The sequence below is a fragment of the Hyaena hyaena genome, unplaced genomic scaffold (genome assembly GCF_003009895.1).
Source record: "Hyaena hyaena isolate Hyena2069 unplaced genomic scaffold, ASM300989v1 scaffold_1428, whole genome shotgun sequence".
Lineage (NCBI taxonomy): Eukaryota > Metazoa > Chordata > Mammalia > Carnivora > Hyaenidae > Hyaena > Hyaena hyaena.
In genome coordinates this window covers 290,746-305,778 of record NW_024082051.1, presented here as the reverse complement: position 1 = coordinate 305,778, position 15,033 = coordinate 290,746, and the positions used below count along the sequence as shown (strand labels likewise).

General features: G+C 37.7%; 1 protein-coding gene across 1 annotated transcript in view; it reads right to left on the bottom strand.

Moving 5' to 3' along the window:
* Nucleotides 1–2,342: 2,342 nt before the first annotated feature.
* PRKDC (protein kinase, DNA-activated, catalytic subunit) overlaps nucleotides 2,343–15,033 on the bottom strand; it is a 191,052-nt gene continuing 178,361 nt past the window's right edge. The window contains exons 77-86 of the mRNA XM_039223651.1: nucleotides 12,297–12,501; nucleotides 11,275–11,342; nucleotides 10,474–10,694; nucleotides 10,058–10,150; nucleotides 7,165–7,254; nucleotides 6,885–6,956; nucleotides 6,610–6,811; nucleotides 4,865–5,053; nucleotides 4,164–4,303; nucleotides 2,343–2,845 (exon numbers count right to left, since the gene is read on the bottom strand). Coding sequence (XP_039079582.1) covers nucleotides 2,641–2,845; nucleotides 4,164–4,303; nucleotides 4,865–5,053; nucleotides 6,610–6,811; nucleotides 6,885–6,956; nucleotides 7,165–7,254; nucleotides 10,058–10,150; nucleotides 10,474–10,694; nucleotides 11,275–11,342; nucleotides 12,297–12,501 — 1,485 coding nt within the window. The 3' untranslated portion in view covers nucleotides 2,343–2,640. The remainder of the gene's footprint in view (nucleotides 2,846–4,163; nucleotides 4,304–4,864; nucleotides 5,054–6,609; nucleotides 6,812–6,884; nucleotides 6,957–7,164; nucleotides 7,255–10,057; nucleotides 10,151–10,473; nucleotides 10,695–11,274; nucleotides 11,343–12,296; nucleotides 12,502–15,033) is intronic.

Below are 15,033 nucleotides of genomic sequence, written 5' to 3'. Positions count from 1 at the left end.
TCCAACAGGCTTACTCACCATAGCCAAGAAGGATTTATCCCAGCAATGTTGGGATGGTTCAACATCTAAATATCAATCATTCTAATACACATTCATAGACAAGAAAAACCACAGATCCATCTCTATTAATGCAAAAAAAAAAAAAAAGCATTGACAAAACTCAACACTATTTGATGATGAAAACCTCTGCAAACTAAAACATAAAGGAACTTTCTCAATATGATAAAAGTACATTTATATAAATGTCTCACAGCTAACACGATACTCAACGGTTAAAGATGAAAATGTTCCCCTTAAGATCAGAAACAAGACAAGGATGCCCATTTTCACCACTATTATTCGACATTATACCGGATGTTCTAGCCAGAGTAATTAGACAAGAAAAAAAGAAATAAAAACAATCAAATTGCAAAAGAAGTTAAACTATATCTATTATCAGAGAACATGATTGTATGTAGAGAAAAGCCCCATTCATATTTATATTATTCATATTTCCTTATAACAGCACAGATGGCTTCTTTTATTTTCTGGTTTCCAAATCAAATACTTTTCTTTGGCAAAAATCAGAGGGTTAAAGTTTAGAGACAAGGTATGGGTAAGCATGTAGTCCCCTGTGTGTAATGAGGTTCTTTACTATCCATATTACCACGTTCTCATGGGCCCAAATATTAACTTCAAGCAGACAGCTATGAAACTGAACTCCTCTTGTAACAATGAACTTTTACTGATAAGAAAGTACACCTTAAACACAGAGTTTCTCATAACATGGGAATCAGTTAATGAACACATCTCACATTATCAGGACTCAAGCAAATATGATTAGTTAGTTGTTACAGAAAACATTATAATCAACTCAATACCAAGGTAGGTTTGTTTTGGTTGTTTTTGTGCTTAGCAAAAATATATTTACTAGATCAGGTGTATGTATACTGGATTTTCACATATGTGATCACTTAGTTTTCTTGAGAGATGAAATTTCTTTGGTTGAATCTGATACCATTTGTTGAGAACATAATGGTTTATTTTTATTTTTATTATTATTTTTTTTTATATATTTTTATTTATTTCTAGGAGAGAGAGAGAGACAGCGTGAGCAGGGGAGGGTCAGAGAGAGAGGGAGACACAGACTCTGAAACAGGCTCCAGGCTCTGAGCTGGCAGTCAGCACAGAGCCCGACGCGGGGCTCGAACCCACGAACCGCGAGATCATGACCTAAGCGAAAGTCGGACGCTTAACCGACTAAGCCACCCAGGCGCCCCATAATGGTTTATTTTTAATGTCATAATGGATTCAACCTGTATTTATCAGAATGACTTTATCATAGTAGAGTAGTATAATGTAATACTGTAGTATAATGTAGTATTGTATAACGTAGTAAAGTAGTATAATGATATGTTTTATAATATGAACATTTTGTTTTTGAAACTGGGAAAAAATTGTGATGTTTCATATTCTTAATATTATTATTTCTCAAAAGCATGTAAGAGTTTCCAAATATAAATGTTTAAAGAAACAGTGACAGAAAGCTCAGAGCCAACCTGAAAATAGTTCAGGTGTGTGCAGGATTAGAGGAGGCACAGTGATTCTATGAAAAGCGAGCTATTTTTGTTTCTTAATTTGATCTTGCTGTTTTAAAATGCATATTTTGGAGGGCATCTGGGTGGCTCAATTGTTATGTGTCTGACTTCTGATCAGGTCATGATCTCACGGCTTGTGAGTTCGAGCTCTGCGTCGGGCTCTGTGCTGACAGCTCAGAGCCTGGAGCCTGCTTCAGATTCTGTGTCTCCCTATGTCTCTGCTCCTCCCCTGCTCATGCTCTGTCTCTCTCTCTCAAAAAAAAAAACATTAAAAAAAGTTTTTTTAATTAATAAAATGCATGTTTTCTCTCCAAATAAGGAATTCATTTCCAATAGGGTTTCTTTTTTCCCTTAAAACTGAAATGCTCTGTGCTACCGCTGTCATCATACTTGCAATTTTGGTAGCTACTGGATCCAAAGCACTTTTATCTATCTTCCTGTTGTGGATCAGAGTACAAAAGTCAGTGCTAGGACCAAGGTTTTTCTCTCTCTTAAATACTTTCTCTTCTAGAGAACAATTCTATCATAAAATGTCTAAATTAGAAGAGAATAAAATGAAAGAAAAAAACCTAGAAAAATATCCTAAAATATCAAATGCTATCATTTCTAAATATTATAGCCCACATCGTTCCTTATTATTCCTGTACTGCTAATATAACATAACAGCTTATCAATCATCCTATTGGCTTTACTCTCATAAAATCTTAGTGAAGTCTTCTGGGTGTTATTTCCAATGCGCCAAATTACTAATGACAACACTGCATGGAATGTTCATACTTAAACCATTTATTAAGATAGGTGGTTTACCTAAGTCTTAGCACTTGTAATATGCTATATTCTTAATACTTATACAAGCCTAGATATTTTTATTACAATTCTAATCTTTGTTTATAATCAAATCATTCAGTTATTCATCATGATACTGATTAAACTCCTGCTGCAAGACTTTACTACCAAATAGATTTCTTTAGTGCTTCATGAAAATCTGCACATTGATTGGTGTAGGTGAAAGCTGAGATTCTTTAAACACTTTCATGCTTTTATCTGCTGATTCCCACAGTCTTCACATCCAGGGCTCCCATCCTATCCAAGTTCTGCCAAGGATATTGGGATCTGTTGCCTGGTCAATCAAGCACTTCACTTGAGCCTCTTCTGACAGCCCACTCTCCGGCTGTTGGGCACGGATGTTGTGATCTTTGCTTCCTCGTGCTACTGCCACGTAATCTCCAAAGGCAAGTGCTTTCTCATGGCCCAGGAGTAGCTCATCACTGGAAAAATATAAAACAAATACAAAATCATGAACCATGCATTATTTTTCCTTTGTTGCCTGCATTCCTACTATCCTATGCAAACATTTCCTCTCACCACTTATTGAATCTTTTCTGTGGCTTATAACCTTGAAATCAAGAGACTGGATTTGTAGGAACACAGAACATGAATAACGTCGCTATTAACATTTGTCTATAGGTGCCTGGGTGGCTCAGTTGGTAGACATGTGACTCTTGATCTCAGGGTCAAGAGTTTGAGTCTCATGTTGAGCACAGAGATTAATTAAAAAAAATAAACAAAGCTCATCTAATAAAAAAATCCTAAAAGAATTAAATATATATGTTTAATAATAATATATTATATATAAATAAAAATTATATATTTTATATTATATATATTATATATAAATAAAAAACGTGACTACAAGTTTTTGTGTAAATGTATACTTTCATTTCACTTTGGTGTGTGCCTAAGAGTGGGGTGGAATTACAGGGCCAAATGTTAATTCTATATTTAACCTTTTGAGGAACTTGCCAGACTGTTTTTCATAGCAGCTGCACTGTTTTCCATCGGCAACATACAAGGGCTCTAAATTCTCCACATGTTTCCCAACACATGTTATATTCCATTTTTTTTTATTGTAGTCATTCTATAATGAAGTGGTACCTCACTTGCATTTCCCCAATGACTAATAATGTTAGGCATCTTTCCATATGCTTATTGGTCATTTGTACACCTTCTTTAAAGCAATGTCTGCTCAAATCCTTTGATCATTTTTTAAAGTGGGTTGTCTTTTTATTGAGTTGTAAGAGGCTTTTTAAAAATATATTCTAGGATACAAGTCCCTTATCAGCTATGACCTTCAAATACTTTCTCCCATTCTGTGGGTTGTCTTTTTACTTTCTTGATGGTATCCTGTGAAGCACAAAACTTTAAAATTTTGATGATCTACCTATTTTTTTCTTTTTTTGCTGTGCTTTTGATGTTATACTTAAGAATGACAAAAGTCATTGCCAATCAGGTCATCCTGTGCTTTTTCTGAGTATTTTATAGTGTTAGCTCTTATATTTCGGTCTTTGATCTATGCTGCACTAATTTTTGTGCATGGGGTGGGCTAGGGATCCACCTTGCTTTCTCTGCCACAGCCACTAATTGGAAAGAGCACTGGTACCTTGTCAAAAACACAACTGACCACACATTGCCATTTACTATTACTTAATTGTAAAGTCCAACTTTTATCCCCCTTGTGAAACATTTCCATAAATTTCTATTTGCTTTAGACCTCAACAAGAAACATTTTCTTTTAAGTTTTCTTACCAAGTAATAGCTGCTGGATTAGCACCTGCTAACTTTCTCTTAGCATAATGTATTTTCTGGAGGGGATACCAATTTTTTTCAGTTACATTTATTTCTTGAATCCATGATCCTGCTTTTTTAAGCATTTTCTGCTCAAAATTCTAAAGGAAAAGAACATGATATTCTCTGCTTATTATAACAGTATATATGATCACATTAAAACACTGAACAATAATTTTAAAATAAATTTTTATAACTAGGGGGAGCTTTACAGCTTTTTATACACATTCTAATAGTAGTTATACACATAACAGTGACAGTGATATCCCGATCAAGGATGCCATCACTAAGCTTCATTCTTTGGGGGCTTAATATCTATGAAAGCATTATGTGTCTTTATAATCAAGAAAGACTTCACATGAAACAGATGTTAAGCTAAAAGTGGTCTCAGAAATCAGACCCAACATCACCAATAGGTCTGTTAACTCCTCATTAGAAATCTACTCATTTGAAACAACAGTTTACGCCAAATGAATATATGCCTCTTATCTGGTTTTCAGGCCAACTGACACCAAATGTTAATTTTAAGAAATACTACACAAAACAATATAAATATTTTAGTCAACAAAATCTGATACATTTCCATCATATGACAGGGAATGCCAGAGCAGTCACTGGTATATATGGTAATAAAAGTGAAAAATGCAAACAAACAACCCTACTTTCCAGTCGAAGGAAGGTTCCTTTACAAACACATCCATGGTGTTAGTAAGCAGGTCAGATTGTGAGCGAAAGGCTCTCAGTGCATGCACCATGACGCTGTACATAACACCTGCTTCTTTGATGGGCAACATCAGATTGATAAATTGGCGAGTCAGACGAAAAGGCATCAGCTCAGGGACAGGCAGAAACTAAAGAAAGAAAAACATTTACAAGAAGGAGGACATATGAACTAGAAATCTCAAAGGAAAAGGCACGGAGCATCCGCTCACAGTTATTATTCACAGTTAGTGAGAACTGAGAGCAGCTACATAAATGTGAATCTGCCGAGTCCAAGAACAATGACGCAGTCACCTTTGCAATGCACAAACCTATGTTTGTGTGAGTGCAGGGCCACACAGCCTGCAGAGATTTACAGGTGCCAAGTGAAGACATTCAGGGTTTAATGTCAGAGGAAAGATTTGTATCACATCTTGTACAAGACATTTTGATTATGGGGTTTCATAAAACTTCCTTATAGTCTTCCCTTTTTATAGGAACACATTTTATTCTTGGCTCTGATTATATAATTCATCATCACAGCTTTTTTTGTTGTTTATATTCTTTTTTCTTTTCAAAATATTTTAAATTTTTTTTATCTTTTTCTTTTTTTTTTTTACAAATAGTTTATTGTCAAATTAGTTTCCACATAACACTCAGTGCTCATCCCCACAAGTGCCCTCCTCCATGCCCATCCCTCCTCCCCCCACATCCATCAGTCCTCAGTTTTTGTCAGCATTCAAGAGTCTCTCATGGTTTGCCTCTCTCCCTTTCCCTCACCATTTCCCCCCTTCTTCTCCCCCTTGTTCCTCCGTCAAGTTCCTCCTAATCCTCCTATACGTGCAAACATATGATATTTGTCCTTCTCTGCCTGACTTATTTTGCTCAGCATAACACCCTCAAGGTCCATCCATGTTGCTACACATGGCCAGATTTCATTGTTTCTCATTGCCATGTAGTATTCCATGGTATAGATAAACCACATCTTCTTGATCCATTCGTCCGTTGATGGACACTTAGGCTCTTTCCATGTTTTAGCTATTGTGGAGAGTGCTGCTATGAACGTTGGGGTACATGTGCTCCTATGCATCAGCATTTCTGTATCCCTTGGGTAAATTCCTAGCAGTGCTATTGCTGGGGCCTAGGGGAGTTCTATTGTTAGTTTCCTGAGGAACCTCCACACTGTTTTCCAGAGGGGCTGCACCAGTTTACATTTCCACCAACAGTGTAGGAGGGTTTTCTTTTCAAATTTTTATTTAAACTCTAGTTAACATACAGTACAATATTGGTTTCAGGAGAATTCAGTGATTCATCACTTACATACAACACTCAGTGCTGCTCCTCACAAGTGCCCTCCTTAGTACCCATCACCCATCTAGCCCACCCCCACCATCTCCTTCCATCAACCCTCAATTCGTTCTCTTTTAGAGTCTCTTATGGTTGGCCTCCCTATTTTCCCACTCACATATATTCATCTATTTTATTTCTTAAATTCCACAAATAAGCGTCATCATACCTTCTGTAACCTGTCTGAACAAGGCCAAAATAAAGTTGAGATTATCCCTTACTCTGCAAGAGTGTCAAATTTAATGACCATGACAAACCAAGCTAATTGATGCATCATTTCTTTAAAATTTATCCATATCCAGGAGGCCCTATGACTATGGCTCTAAGTCAGTCAAGGACAACGAGAACAAGGAGAGCATACCTGAGTAGCTGATCCAAATGCGTGTCCAAAGTCAATTCCGATCATCCCGCCTGTCTCCATGCTTACCATGAAATTGTTCAGATGTCTGTCTCCAATGCCCAGAATCCAGTGGCTGATGCACAGAAGAGCATGAGAGCTGGCAAAATGGGAGCGGAGTGCCAGAAAGGCCTCAGAGCCTGTGCTCATCTTCAGAAAGGCACGTCTGGGGAAGGGAGACATGCTCTGTAGTCTCTGCTACAGCACCAGCAGGTGTGGACAGTCAGAAGGACACTTACTTCAAGAGATCAGCTGGCACTTTACTTTCTCTTCTTCTAAAAGATGTGACTGTTTCAGTACGACTAGCTGCCCTATGATTTAATAATAGGACACACGTACTTAGAACAAATTCCTGTGACTTGAAACTTAAAATTTGAAATTTTACACTGAAGCTCAAATATCAAACAACTAGATTTTGATGATCTGTCTAAAGCAAAACTTTCTAAGAAACCAAAGTAAATACACGACTTTGAGAAGAATGAACTAGTTAGTAAAAAGGAAAATCAAACCAAAACTTACTTAAACATTGACATGTAAGCGCCAACATCACGTTTTCCAGACATTTTTGCCAGCCAGTCTCTATATTCACATGGTGGTGCTTTGGGATCACTGACAAGTATGAAAAGGGAATCAACAGTAGGAAGATATTTAGCATTATAACAATTTCAGAGGCGAAGACCACCAAGAATTGAAAAATAGGGAAGAGGCAGGGAAATAAATATGACTTTCAATCATATTTAATATTAATACTGAACCCAAGTTACTCTGGATCTAGAATCTCAATATATCATTATTCATTCTTAGTTACTCTGAAAGAGACAAAAGCTATTTCCTATGCAAAAATTCGGGCACAAAATGATCAGATACAATAAACTTCCCACTTCACATATAGAGGAACAAGATGAATTAAATGTAAGTATTAATGATCCAGGCACATGGTTCTAAAAGTATGGTAGTGGAAAAGGGCCTAACAAGTTAACAGTATTATATGCAACTTATTTAAAGTAGGTAAGAAACGGTAAGCCATATTACTATTACAGACTAAAAGGTTACAAATAATGTGTTGAAGATGGATTGAGTCTGTTTTTGGCTTACCACACTCTTTTGTCACCATGTCTAGTATGCAGATACACACAAAAATCAACATTAAATACAATAAGGTCTTTTTTTTTCATGTTTATTTTTGAGAGAGAGACAGAGACAGAGAGAGAGGCAGAGACAGAGACAGAGAATGGGGGAGGGGCAAAGAGAGAGGGAGACAGAATCTGAAGCAGGTTCCAGGGTCTGAGCTGTCAGCACAGAACCCGACAAGGGCCTCGAACCCATGAACCATGAAATCATGACATGAGCTGAAGTCGGACGCTCACCGACTGAGCCACCCAAGCACCCCAATAAGGTATTTTCTTAAATAACAATGGTTTTGAATTGAATTTAGAAAGCTATTTTCAGTGATGCTTCACAGGCAAAATGCAGTATTGGGCTGTTGGAAACACGTGTTTTATATGTTCAGCCACTTTGGGGTTTTGTCAAAAGTTTTAAGTTTTGCTAAAAAGAAATTGGAAGATAGAACTGTATCATGTGTTACTTAGAAGTTCAATCACTTAAGGTGAATCTTTTCTGAGTTACAAATAAGTTAATTTCACCATAGAGTCCTCTATTTAAACCTAAATTCTCTACTAGTTTCAAATGGGATGTTCAGGTCAGAAAATGGCAACATATAAATTAAGAAAAAAGAATAGCAACGATTTTACTAAGAGAGGGCTGGAAGTGCCTTGTTTTTAAAAGGTAGTGGGAGGGGCGGCTGGATGGTATAGTCAGTTAAGCGTCCAACTGCAGCTCAGGTCATGATCCCATGGTTTGTGGGTTTGAGCTCCGTGTTGGGCTCTGTGCTGACAGCTCAGAGCCTGGAGCCTATACCAGATTCTGTTATCTCCCTCTCTCTGTGCCCCTCCTATGCTTGTGCTCTGTCTCTCAAAACTAAATAAACATTGAAAAAATATTTTTTAACGGTATTAGGAAGTAATTTATAAACATCTGTGCTTGAAGAGCGCTTTAAGCTATGTTTACCCCGTGTGTTTTTCATTACCATCCCATCTTAGAAACGGAGGCATGGGACCAAGGTAAAGGCAAGTCACTTTTTCAAGAGTCCCACCGTATGTTAGGGCCACTGTAAGTAAGCACTGGAGTGAAAGCTGGACTGCCTGACCCCAGGAAGTACTGTCCATCAGCTTCCCTGTCCTCTAGGAAATGCAGAAACAACTGTGGGCAAAGGACTCAAATGTCTGGAATTAAAAGTTCGTAAACACAGCCTTATTTGACAGCAAGAGTCTGAATAAGAATATGCTTAATTGTACAGAAATCATTTCTGACTGATAAGAATATTGCTCCCATGTCAATACTTTCAGGACAGAACAGGGTATAATAAAGAGAAACAAGTCCATATTTATGGTCACTTCCTCTTCTTTCATCCTATAGCTGTCACCAAAACTTGTCAACTCCTTCAAAATGTCTTTCAATGTTGTCCTTTTTTTTAATTTACAGAAATAAAATAACCACACCCTTTCTGATATATGAACATATGTTCATTGTAGGAAATTTGGAAAATATGAAAGGATAAAGAAAAATAAAAAGCACCAGTATCATAACCTAGAAATACTCACTAATAATTCTAGTTAGCCTACTTACATGCTGGGCAGCCTAGGACTAGTTACATAACCTCTCTGGGCCTCAACTTCCTCATCTGAATTAATAATAACTTGCAGGTTTTTGTAATAAAGGACTTCATACACATTAAGAACTGAGAATACTGCCTAGCACGAAGAAAATCTTAAATTAAATGTTACCTGCTATTATTATTTAATTTCCTTCAAGATTTTTGTTGTTGCTGTTTGTAAAGCTAATAGTTTTTTTTCGCTGTGGTAAAATGTACACAACTGCTGTTTGGAATCCTCTACTCCATTCAGTTTGTTCACTCAGCCAGAGGCAGAGTAAACGGCTGGCCAAGGTGTGGCTCAGAGGCCTCACTGAAAGGGGGCTCAGGGGCACCTCGGTGGCTCAGCAGGTTAAGTGTCTGACTCTTGATTTTGGTTCAGGTCATTATCTCACGGTTCATGAGCTCCAGCCTCAAGAAGGGCTCTATGCTGACAGTGCAGAACCGGCTTGTGAACCTCTCTCTGCCCCTCCCCCACTCATACTCTATCGCTCTCTCAAAAAATAAATTTAAATAAATAAATAAATAAATAAATAAATAAATAAATACAGGGTCCCAGAACTGCCACTGGAAACAGGAGGTGGAGGAAATTTAATCTAAAATGTTACTCGGGGCGGGGGCGGGGGGGTTTATGACTGGGGAGTAGCAGGCTCGCAGAATGTACCCAGGCAGGGCTGAAGGAGTACGTAGGCTCTAAGTCACCTTGTATAAGCTGCTTTCTCCTCTTGCGACATGTTACTCAAAAGAAGCTCCTTCAAGGTAAAAGTATTTTCAATCCATTCAATTAGTCCTAATCTGAAAAGGAGAAAAAACAGTTTACAAACACAAACCCAAACTGTACTTTCTTCACCAGAAAAAAGTCCTGTAGAAGCAAAGTAGAACAGAGATTTTTTTCACGTCAGTTCTCTATTACCTTCTCCACATTAAGTTTGAAAATCATGGGTTTACAAGTGTTTATTAGTCCTGTTTAGCTCTGTCTTTGTGAACGCTAAATAAAACACTGAATTGTCAAGTGACCTTCAAGCCCAGCTCTGTAACCTTAAACAAACATTAGGCTGGGTGCTGGAATTTCCATTCACGTAAATCTGTTCTAGAATGACCATGTGCACTGGCCCCACCTGGAGGTCATGGGTATGACACGGTAGGTCTTCAACTGCAGGTTTCTCTGGCTGCAGGCAGCGTCCTGAGAAAGCAGGACATTCATGACCTCGAAGAGCTGCTCGATCCGCTGGTCCTGCCGCAGGTCCTCACCCCCCTTGACAAGGAAGGGGTACTCTTTCTCATCATGGCCTCGGATGATGATGCGCTTCGGTTTTCTGATAGAAGCCATTACTTTTACCTTTAAAAATTATGAAAGTATTTTAGGTGCAGTCTAAAAAACTGACAGAAGAGCTGATCATATTATCAAAAGAGGAACAGTAAGGCTGATTGGTACACATTCCTCAGAAAGAGACCTCTCTTTGAAGACAAAGTCAAGTGACAGAACGGTAACAGAATCTAGGACCAGCAAAATATGTGTTACCTGTGCAGGCCCTACTGCTGTGCCTCCAGAAACTTCACATTCCTTGTTACATATAATGCTTATAAATGTGGACATCCTTAACAATGAGCAACATAGACACGTTAACTTCCTAAAATTACTTAATTTAACTCTACACATATTTTGTAAAAGATACATACACACACACACATACACACAGTTTACACTTTGAGTTTGTTACATTCTTAAATATGATTGATACTGAAACATCAAAACATATTAAGAAATTCAGTAAATAATAGAATCGATAATAGGATCGGAAAACTGCATTTGATATCAATGCGAAACTGTCTTGATGTTTGAAGACAATACATCATTCTCAGACCTGAAGAACTAAACACCACACTCACAATCCTGAGTCGCACACTCTGGCACCTACCCGCTCATCAAACCCAGCGATTCGTGTGTGGTACTCTGGCATTGGCTTTCCTCTGCCATCATACTGACCTGAGACAAACCACAAAGGCCTTCATTAGGTACAGCTTCTTGCAGAAACCTGTATTTTAACACATGCCTACTGATCTAATTTAACAAAAGCTATACAACAAAATTTTTTACTGAAAGTTTTCATTCAAAAAATAATGCTATTATTTCTCAATTTGACTAATGGAAATTAGCTTCCTAATCTAATGGAGTAGACAAACTCCAAACAGGAAAAACAATGCATTAAGCTAGAACACCTTTATTTTTTCAAGGAGAGCCAAGCTGCACATGAGGAGGCTTACATTTTCTGTTTTCTTCATGCAATGCAGAGTTGTCAATAATAAAGAAAAGTGTTTCTCCAATTTTTTTACATCCACTGGAATAAGAATATGAATAACCATAATAAAACATTGTTTTTGGTCCAGCACATTCCAGGGTGAAGAACAGGGTGTATAAAGACTGCCTTTGAAAAATCGTATTGGGCTCACACTGAACCAATTTGCTATGTGTCTCTATCCTCAGTGTCACAATTCTTTATCCTGACGGTAAGCCACATGATTATCTCATCATTTTAAACGGGACCAACATGCATATCCCAGGAAGTGATTTGCATTTATACCTGTATTACATCCCTAAGAAAAGTTATTTAGGAGCAAAGTATGGGTATGTTCAGAGGAAATTACCAGTTACATTATGAAATGGAAGTCTGAATACTTACGTAATTGGGAATATAAGAAAACTATAATCTAACTAGACATTTAAGTAAAGTGTACTAAATCAAAGTAATTATAGATTCTAATGACAAAAAAAGTATGATTAAATTGTAAATTCTTAAAAATAAAAAGGTAACTATTAAGATCCCAGTCTTACTAATTTAGAAATATAGTCTTTCTATATTAGAAGGACTAATTTAGAAAGTCCTTGCTACACCACTATTCTCAATAAAGTCCAGTTTTGTCACCTTGGGAGTTAACTCACCAGGAATCTCCAGCTCATTTCTCAAGAATTCTACTTTGAAATCACTCATCCATGGTGAACATTCTTTCAGATTCCCAGGTGGCTTTGAGTCTCTATACATTTTAGAAAGTAGTAAGTTGGTAATGTCGGTGAAGTCACGGAGTTTCATTCCAGGTAGCTTAGAACCTCCTTTTCCAAAGTATTTATCAAATTCTTTTCCAAAAGTCTGAAATTAATAAAATTTACCTTAAATATTAAAGCTTAAACTTTGACGAAGGTTCTAGGCTTATTTTATAACAAGTATCCAATTATTGAGGCTATTTTCTGTGTTTTTAAGGTTTATAGTTTTGCTTTCCTTGAATGTTTCAATACTTTAAATACGTGAAGCCTATCTCGTTTGTTTCTTTGTGTTCCTTTGAAAAGACAGAAAGGATAGTCAGTGCTGACTTACAGTCATAAATTCTAATCATAAATTCTAATAAGGGTTTAAAAACCTTTCAACCTCCTTGTGTCCAGAGTCTAGTTACTGATCTACATCGTTGTGGCAAGAGGAGTAATTAAGAATAAGGTACTGGGGCACCTGGGTAGCTAGTCGGTTAAGTGTCTGACTTTGGCTCAGCTCATGATCTCACCACTCATAAGTTTGGGCCCTGTCTTGGTCTCTGTGCTGACAGCTCAGGGCCTGGAGCCTACTTCTGATTCTGTGTCTCCCCCTTTCTCTCCCCCTCCCCCACTCGCACTCTGTCTGTCTCCCTCTCTCCCTCAAAAATAAATATTTTTAAAAAATTAAGGAATGAGGTAGTAAATAAAGGGAGTAATTTAATAAAAATGAAAAGCCCCTGATTCTCCATTAGAGCTAAAGAACAAAATATAAAAATACTACTTTCCTTAATTAGGGTCTTTCAAGCCATTATTTTGCATCACAAACCAGTATAAACATTAGATACTTTATATTTCTAAAAGCAATAATATTAAGTCCTTTATTTTGGAACCTAACAAATATTCTTTGTATTCACTACTCAAATATTTATTTAAATTATAATCCTGATATCAAAATAAAACAAAACAAAACTCAAGAGTACCATTAATGGTGACTTAATAATAGTCATCAAGATTTACCTACTCATCATTCATTAGAAATTTTTTTACAAAATTTAAAACTCACCCCAAAACATAAATCTGGAACAATTAAATATATACTCTATTTTAAGACAATTCATTATAGAAAATTGACATATATAAAACAAACTTATTCTTTAATCTATAAGTAGATTAAAAGTATAGAAACCATCTGCAATTCTTAGAATACATGGAAAGATTAACTATTTCCCAAATATAATCAGTACTAACAACATATGTGAATGGCATAATGCTCTCAGAAGTAAAATTCTGTTTTTATACATTATTTTAATTAATACAAATCATATATTGATTTAATATGAAGCAGAAATTTCTAGATTGAGCTGAAAAGGTACTAGGAATAGACCTCAAAACAAATATCATGCCTGGTAGGAATGATTGAGGTACGTTTCACCACTCTGATTCTCTCCCTCAGTTAGAGCTAGAAGCAGCTGTGCTAAGCAGCTACTGCGAGAAGGGGTCGACACTAACAGATTACAGAGTAAATCTTTATGCTACCCAGCACTCATACCCTAAGAAATTCCAGGGTAAAGCCTTATGGAACCCAGCATGCACACCCTAACAGATTACAGTTGAAGTGTTATGGTAACCAGCAAGCACACCCTGACAGACTCCAGGGGGAAGCCGTATGGAACCTAGCACGCACACCCTAACAGACACCAGGGTGAAGCTTTACAGAACCCAGCATGCACACCCTAACAGATTCCAGGGTGAAGCTTTATGGTACCCAGCATGCACACTCTAACAGATTCCATGTAAAACCTTATGGTACCCAACATACACACCCTAACAGAGTCTAGGGTGAAGCCCTATGGAACCCAGCATGCATACCCTAATACATTCCAGGGTGAAGCCTTACGGTACCCAGCACACACACCCTACACAAACCCTAACAGAATCCAGGGTAAATCCTTAAGGAACCCAGCACACACACCCTAATAGACTCCAGGGTGAAGCCTTATGGAACCCCACATGCACACCCTAACAGATTCCAGGTAAAATCTTATGGTAACCAGCACGCACACTCCTAACAGACTCCAGGATGAAGCCTTATGGAACCCAGCACGCACACCCTAACAGATTCCAGGTAAAACCTTATGGTAACCAGCATGCACACCCCTAACAGACTCCAGGGTGAAGCCTTATGGAACCCAGCAGGCACACCCTAATGGAATCCAGGGTAAATTCTTAGGGAACCCAGCACACACATACTAACAGATCCAGGGTAAATTCTTTTGGAACCCGGCACGCAGGGAGAAGAATTGGCCATGAATTCAAAGGATAACATGCAGTCTTCACTGGGGATATGGTATTATTCCACGTGAGGTGATAAACAGGGCTGGACATTTTCCCAAAGAGAAGAGAGACAGGCAGTGAATTCAGTGAGGGCAGGGATCACCGTACTGAGAGCAAGCTGCAGAATGGTATTGTTGAAACGCAGCCTTCTCCCAGGTGATGGATCAGTTCCACTGCACCTGGGACCTGGTGTCAATGCCATTTTTCCATTCTCTCCATTTGACACTGGGCAAGTCTCTCTTTTTCACATCTAACTTCTTCGTTTAGAACAGGTATGGCAAACTAGAGCCTGCAAGTCAAAGCCCACTGCCTGTTTTTATAA